At 44.4% G+C, this 8,159-nt stretch overlaps 1 protein-coding gene across 1 annotated transcript in view; it reads right to left on the bottom strand.

Moving 5' to 3' along the window:
- Positions 1 to 1,433: 1,433 nt before the first annotated feature.
- Positions 1,434 to 8,159, bottom strand: part of LOC310794266 (noelin-2-like) — a gene marked incomplete at both ends in the record, with an annotated part of 32,233 nt that continues 25,507 nt past the window's right edge. Inside the window, 3 exons of the mRNA XM_083656230.1 lie at positions 1,434 to 1,754; positions 3,049 to 3,222; positions 3,324 to 3,500. Coding sequence (XP_083512356.1) covers positions 1,434 to 1,754; positions 3,049 to 3,222; positions 3,324 to 3,500 — 672 coding nt within the window. The remainder of the gene's footprint in view (positions 1,755 to 3,048; positions 3,223 to 3,323; positions 3,501 to 8,159) is intronic.

Raw genomic sequence — 8,159 nt, 5'->3', positions numbered from 1 at the left:
CCCACCTCATCTATATCCTCCCCCCCCACCTCATCTATATCCTCCCCCCCCACCTCATCCATAACCCCCCCCCCCCTCATCCATAACCCCCCCCCCCCTCATCCATAACCCCCCCTCCCCCCCCACACCTCATCCATAACCCCCCCCCACACCTCATCCATAACCCCCCCCACCTCATCCATAACCCCCCCTCCTCCCCCCCACCCCACCTCATCCATAACCCCCCCCACCCCCACCTCATCCATAACCCCCCCCCACCCCACCTCATCCATAACTGCCCCCCACCACAATCCATAACCCCCCCCCTCCCACCTCATCCATAACCGCCCCCCCCCCCACAATCCATAACCCCCCACCCACCCACCTCATCCATAACCCCCCCCCCCCCCCCTCCCACCTCACATCATCCATAACCCAGTTGTGATCAATTGGCACCAATGAAAAACATCATTACTCACACAGAGAGCTCACACAGCAAAGAGCCATACTATAAATTTGTCTTTGCGGGAAGAAGAAAGCGCAGGTCAAAGAGTGAGTGAACCTGGTTTCAAATCGATCGTTGCAGACCAAAAAGACGACCAAAACCCGATTCGGACAATATTCGACACACGTCGTGCACGCACAGTAACACACACAGGTTTGTATTCAAAACAGAATAAGGTGCAGCTGAATGTCCTGCTTCCACACAGAGAAGACGACAGAGCCTCAGCAGAGGTTAACAGTAAGGTTTATTGAATGAACAACCATGCTGACTGAACAACGTCCACGTCCACGACCACATCACAAACCCACATATCTTCAGCGGCGCCGGGGGGCCACTCCACTCATCACTATACTCGAACATCACTCGGGGCTCAAAGTGAGTTGGAATTCAGTTTGTGAACTGCTGCGCTGTCGACAATTCGACCTCGCGCTTCCAAATCACTTTCAACACATGAGTGGAATGGAAATGCAACAGTGTGATTGAGTTCAAACGTGATTGAATTCCCTCCCTCCCTCCCTCCACCCCTCCCTCCCTCCATCCCTCCCCCCCAGTGCAGCAGAGGTGGTTCATTTCTGTGTAGAATGACGAGTTCTCTTGTCTGTGACCTTTACAATTGTGTTCGACAACTGTGAATGATGTCTACTTATTAGCTCAGTGCACAGTCCTGAAGTGCACAGGAGACCCAGACTCAAACAGTCAGTCCTCACTCTCCTGTTGACATAATTGGCGATGTGTGTGTGTGTGTGTGTGTGTGTGTGTGTGTGTGGGTGTGTGTGTGTGTGTGTACGCGTGTGTGGGCATGCATCCTCTCCTCCAGCTGCACCCATTCTTTCAAGTGTCCCAAGTGCCCATATCATTGCGCCTCCCCTCCACCTTCACTGTCTCTCTCTCTCTTAGCACTCTCTCCTCCTCCTCCTCTATCCATCACTGCGTCTCTCCTCCTCCTCATCTATCCATCACTGCGGATGACGTGAAACAGCGTGACGTTGTAGAGGACCTGGTGGCCGTTGTTCCAGGTGTAGAGCGCCCTCTCCCTCGGGTTGTAGTCCATCATGCTGATGTGTGAATACTGGTTGTGGAAGGGGATGTCGGTGTACTCGTACGTGGAGGAGTTGGTGTGGTAGGCGAAGTGCACCTTGGCCCCGGCCAGGTGGGAGTTGGTGACGTAGAGGGTGCCGCAGATCATGAAGGCCTCCCCCGCGCTGCGCTTAGGAAAACCCGTGTCCCAACTGTGCAGCACCTCCAGCGAGACAGGGTCCAGACGACTCACCTGGAGACAGACAGAGAGGGAGGGGGAGGTTTCCACACTCAAATACACACATTTGTCACGTTATTACATGGGCTTTTCATAAGGATTTTACAAAACGTCAATGGAAGAATGAATTCACTTCCTTAGGCCCCATGGGAAATCTCACGACGTGCGAGACTTTGGCACTCTATAAGGAATGCCACAGGGGGGCGCTACAATGTTTGTTTACTTGTTTGTCCATGTGTCGTACAATATCTCACGCTGCTGGTCAGATATCTCACCACTGTGTTTCAGCATTTTCAAACAGTACACGGCCCAAGGGTGCTACTATTACAGGTCAAACAAGGAGACATTTTAGTTCCTGGTTGGCACAGACAGACTGCATCATTCGTGGGGGGACGATATGTTTTCTGTTGTGAACCCACGGCTTAAAACTCAGCAATAGCGAGCACACTCGATCCCAACGTTCAACTTAGGTGCAAGGCTTCGTGCTGAAACACATCTGTCCCAGATGCTTATTAAATATTGAAAGGACATTTAGAGTGCTGGCCTGCTCCTTTTTTTTTTTTTTTTTTACTTATAATCCAAACCTTAGCCTGAGATCTTAACCTTAAAATGTCCTATTTTCAAATGTGCTGTTTCAAACACAACACACACAACACAAGAACACATTCACACACACAACACAAGAACACATTCACACACACAACACAAGAACACATTCACACACACAACACAAGAACACATTCACACACACAACACTTGACCACAAAATAGATACAAAATGTACACAAAAACCCAGGCACAAAAACAAACACGCACACATTTACTTGGCCTTCCCTCCCCCATGTCCCATGCAAACAGTACCAGTATGTTTCCATGCTACATGCAGACAGTACCAGTATGTTTCGATGCTACATGCAGACAGTACCAGTATGTTTCCATGCTACATGCAGACAGTACCAGTATGTTTCCATGCTACATGCAGACAGTACCAGTATGTTTCCATGCTACATGCAGACGGTACCAGTATGTTTCCATGCTACATGCAGACAGTACCAGTATGTTTCCATGCTACATGCAGACGGTACCAGTATGTTTCCATGCTACATGCAGACAGTACCAGTATGTTTCCATGCTACATGCAGACAGCACCAGTATGTTTCCATGCTACATGCAGACAGTACCAGTATGTTTCCATGCTACATGCAGACAGTACCAGTATGTTTCCATGCTACATGCAGACAGTACCAGTATGTTTCCATGCTACATGCAGACGGTACCAGTATGTTTCCATGCTACATGCAGACGGTACCAGTATGTTTCCAGCATTTGGGATGGAGGAGTACACCGCCCAGAGGCCCGTCTCATCAGCCATGAGGTCGATGTCAGAGGAGCCTCCCCAGCTGTAGGGGAAGGTGTTGTTATAGCCCGATCCGCTCAGGCTGCGCTGGAGAACCACTCTGCGAGAACGGAAATGGTACTGAACCTGGCAAGGCAAACGCACACAGACCCAAGATGTCATCATTCAAGTCCCTTTCTGTAAACCAGTTGCATTCCAGCATGCTCCCATTCCAGCCAGGACCTTACCAGGATGTTGCTCTGGTGCTTGTTGTAGTAGAGGGAGCCGTTGTAAACCACGTGACCGGTTCCTGCCCAGGGGTGGGGCAACAGATGCTGCACAAAGTTTTGCCCCTTGGTGAAATCCCCCATGGTTCTGTACTCCAACACGCGCCTCCCTTTATAGTAGCCGTCCATAGACCACACCTGGTGGAGGGAGGAGAATACCATTGTGGATCAGTTTATCTGAAAGTGATCCCTAGTTGATGCCTTAATCTCTATGGAGAATACAACACATATTACACATATTCATATAACACACATACTGTAAAACAGTATTACCAGAGTATATTGATATATATATATTGATAGATAGATAGATAGATAGATAGATAGGTAGATATATGGATGGATGGATGGATAGATATATAGGAGAAAAGTCACAGCTAAAATGTAATATTTTATAGTTTCATTTACATTTTCACAATAATATGATGTATACCCCTTTATTCATTAGATACTGTTAAAAAAAGAAACGTGTTTGTTTTGTACAAAATATTTTGACCACACCATGACAAAGGTTAATAGCACAGGTATAGAGGAGTGAACTGACTCACTCTGTAACTGATTCACCCGATTGTCCCCTAATTGTCTGATGAAAAGTAAAACCGGAAAATAATAATGGAATGGAAGTAAGTAATGGAAGGAGGTGTAAATATACACGGAGTAATGAGAGGTGTAAATATAACCAGAGTAATGAGAGGAGGTGTAAATATACACGGAGTAATGAGAGGAGGTGTAAATATACACAGAGTAATGAGAGGAGGTGTAAATATAACCAGAGTAATGAGAGGAGGTGTAAATATACCCAGAGTAATGAGAGGAGGTGTAAAATACCCAGAGTAATGAGAGGAGGTGTAAATATACCCAGAGTAATGAGAGGAGGTGTAAATATACCCAGAGTAATGAGAGGACGTGTAAATATACCCGCAGTAATGAGATGAGGTGTAAATATACCCAGAGTAATGAGAGGAGGTGTAAATATACCTGGAGTAATGAGATGAGGTGTAAATATACCCAGAGTAATGAGAGGAGGTGTAAATATAACCAGAGTAATGAGAGGAGGTGTAAATATACCTGGAGTAATGAGAGGAGGTGTAAATATACCCAGAGTAATGAGAGGAGGTGTAAAATACCCAGAGTAATGAGAGGACGTGTAAATATACCCAGAGTAATGAGAGGAGGTGTAAATATACCCAGAGTAATGAGATGAGGTGTAAATATACCCAGAGTAATGAGAGGACGTGTAAATATACCCAGAGTAATGAAATGAGGTGTAAATATACCCAGAGTAATGAGAGGAGGTGTAAATATACCCAGAGTAATGAGAGGACGTGTAAATATACCCAGAGTAATGAGAGGACTTGTAAATATACCCAGAGTAATGAGAGGACGTGTAAATATACCCGCAGTAATGAGATGAGGTGTAAATATACCCAGAGTAATGAGAGGACGTGTAAATATACCCAGAGTAATGAGAGGAGGTGTAAATATACCCAGAGTAATGAGAAGACGTGTAAATATACCCAGAGTAATGAGAGGAGGTGTAAATATACCCAGAGTAATGAGAGGACGTGTAAATATACCCAGAGTAATGAGAGGACGTGTAAATATACCCGCAGTAATGAGATGAGGTGTAAATACAGCCAGAGTAATGAGAGGAGGTGTAAATATACCCAGAGTAATGAGAGGAGGTGTAAATATACCCAGAGTAATGAGAGGATGTGTAAATATACTCAGAGTAATGAGAGGACGTGTAAATATACCCAGAGTAATGAAAGGAGGTGTAAATATACCCAGAGTAATGAAAGGAGGTGTAAATATATCCAGAGTAATGAGAAGACGTGTAAATATATCCAGAGTAATGAGAGGAGGTGTAAATATACCCAGAGTAATGAGAGGAGGTGTAAATATATCCAGAGTAATGAGAGGAGGTGTAAATATACCCACAGTAATGAGAGGAGGTGTAAATATACCCAGAGTAATGAGAGGAGGTGTAAATTAATATACCTGCAGTAATGGAGGAGGTGTGAATATACGAAGAGTAATGAGAGGAGGTGTAAATTAATATACCTGCAGTAATGAGAGGAGGTGTGAATATACGAAGAGTAATGAGAGGAGGTGTAAATTAATATACCCGCAGTAATGAGACGAGGTGTAAATATACCCAGAGTAATGAGAGGAGGTGTGACTATACCCAGAGTAATGAGAGGAGGTGTAAATATACCCAGAGTAATGAGAGGAGGTGTAAATATATCCAGAGTAATGAGAGGAGGTGTAAATATACCCACAGTAATGAGAGGAGGTGTGAATATACCCAGAGTAATGAGAGGAGGTGTAAATATACCCAGAGTAATGAGATGAGGTGTAAATATACCCAGAGTAATGAGAGGAGGTGTGAATATACCCAGAGTAATGAGATGAGGTGTAAATATACCCAGAGTAATGAGAGGAGGTGTAAATATACCCAGAGTAATGAGAGGAGGTGTAAATATATCCAGAGTAATGAGAGGAGGTGTAAATATACCCGCAGTAATGAGAGGAGGTGTAAATATATCCAGAGTAATGAGAGGAGGTGTAAATATACCCGGAGTAATGAGAGGTGTAAATATACCCAGAGTAATGAGAGGAGGTGTAAATATACCCAGAGCAATGAGAGGAGGTGTAAATATACTCAGAGTAATGAGAGGAGGTGTAAATATACTCAGAGTAATGAATGGAGGTGTAAATATACCCAGAGTAATGAGAGGAGGTGTGAATATACCCAGAGTAATGAGAGGAGGTGTAAATATATCCAGAGTAATGAGAGGAGGTGTAAATATACCCGCAGTAATGAGAGGAGGTGTAAATATACCCGGAGTAATGAGAGGAGGTGTGAATATACCCGCAGTAATGAGAGGAGGTGTGAATATACCCGCAGTAATGAGAGGAGGTGTGAATATACCCGCAGTAATGAGAGGAGGTGTAAATATACCCGGAGTAATGAGAGGAGGTGTGAATATACCCAGAGTAATGAGAGGAGGTGTGAATATACCTGGAGTAATGAGAGGAGGTGTGAATATACCCAGAGTAATGAGAGGAGGTGTAAATATACCCGGAGTAATGAGAGGAGGTGTGAATATACCCAGAGTAATGAGAGGAGGTGTGAATATACCCGGAGTAATGAGAGGAGGTGTGAATATACCCAGAGTAATGAGAGGAGGTGTGAATATACCTGCAGTAATGAGATGAGGTGTAAATATACCCGCAGTAATGAGAGGAGGTGTAAATTAATATACCCGCAGTAATGAGAGGTGTGAATATACCCAGAGTAATGAGAGGAGGTGTAAATATACCCAGAGTAATGAGAGGAGGTGTAAATATACCCAGAGTAATGAGAGGAGGTGTGAATATACCCAGAGTAATGAGAGGAGGTGTAAATATACCCAGAGTAATGAGAGGAGGTGTGAATATACCCAGAGTAATGAGAGGAGGTGTGAATATACCCAGAGTAATGAGAGGAGGTGTGAATATACCCAGAGTAATGAGAGGAGGTGTAAATATACCCAGAGTAATGAGAGGAGGTGTGAATATACCCAGAGTAATGAGAGGAGGTGTAAATATACCCAGAGTAATGAGAGGAGGTGTGAATATACCCAGAGTAATGAGAGGAGGTGTAAATATACCCAGAGTAATGAGAGGAGGTGTGAATATACCCAGAGTAATGAGAGGAGGTGTGAATATACCCAGAGTAATGAGAGGAGGTGTAAATATACCCAGAGTAATGAGAGGAGGTGTGAATATACCCAGAGTAATGAGAGGAGGTGTGAATATACCCGCAGTAATGAGAGGAGGTGTGACTATACCCAGAGTAATGAGAGGAGGTGTGAATATACCCAGAGTAATGAGTGGAGGTGTAAATATAGGCTAGCAACTGAGGAGAGGAAGAGGGGGCGATGCTGGAAGAAAAAAACAAGATGTAGATAATGGCAGAGATAAACAGGCAGAGAACGTGGAGCACGTGGGAGGAGAGGTAAATTGAGAGGACACGGGATGGGGATTAATTATCCAAAGAGGGAAGAGATGGGACGCTGATGAAATGAAAGGGATGGGCAGAGAGAGCTTTCTTGGTGTGTAAGAGATGCTCGTTATTCCCTCAGAGGAGGCAGAGAAGAAGAGAGAACTATGGATAAAAATAGGGAGAGAGATGACAAGGGTATGCTATACGGCAGGCTATAGTTTGTTTGTAGCAGCGATATACGTATACATTGAAGATTTTACATTGCATGGGAAAGGTAACTGATTGCAATGCTTGTGAGAGCTTTAAATAACACACAATCAAACTGTGTTTAATCAACACAGTGTTTGGCTTATATAAAGACAAATGAGACAGACTGCTCGGCTCGCCCTCTTCTCTCCAACGTCAACTCTTCTCCTCCCTCTAATTTAATGACAGAATCCTAATAAACTGTGATCCAAAAGAGCGTGATTCCCTGTTTGTTTTGCGACAGCTGTAATCCTGACACATTTGAATGCACCACTTGCTTTACCAAACAGACTCTGATGATAAAACAGATGATAGTGGGACTCAAAAAATGCACTTTCAATGTGAAATTGGTCGCTTCCGGAAAGAAGCGCCAAGATTTGCACAAATACTCCTTGTGGATTGTTGTTTTGATAAAAGTCATTAGCCACGCAAAAATCTCGATCTTTCCAAGATGGCCGCCATTTCCCGCCCCAAAAACACTATTTTGGGGGCAACTTTGGGTAGAATTGTCCAATACGAATGATCTTGTTATCAAACCATACATTTATGACCACAGAGAA

This window comes from Poromitra crassiceps (assembly GCF_964638095.1).
Source record: "Poromitra crassiceps genome assembly, chromosome: 19".
In the NCBI taxonomy this organism is placed as follows: Eukaryota; Metazoa; Chordata; class Actinopteri; order Beryciformes; family Melamphaidae; genus Poromitra; species Poromitra crassiceps.
The sequence above is the reverse complement of the archived record's forward strand: the minus strand, read 5'-3'. Positions and strand labels throughout refer to the sequence as shown.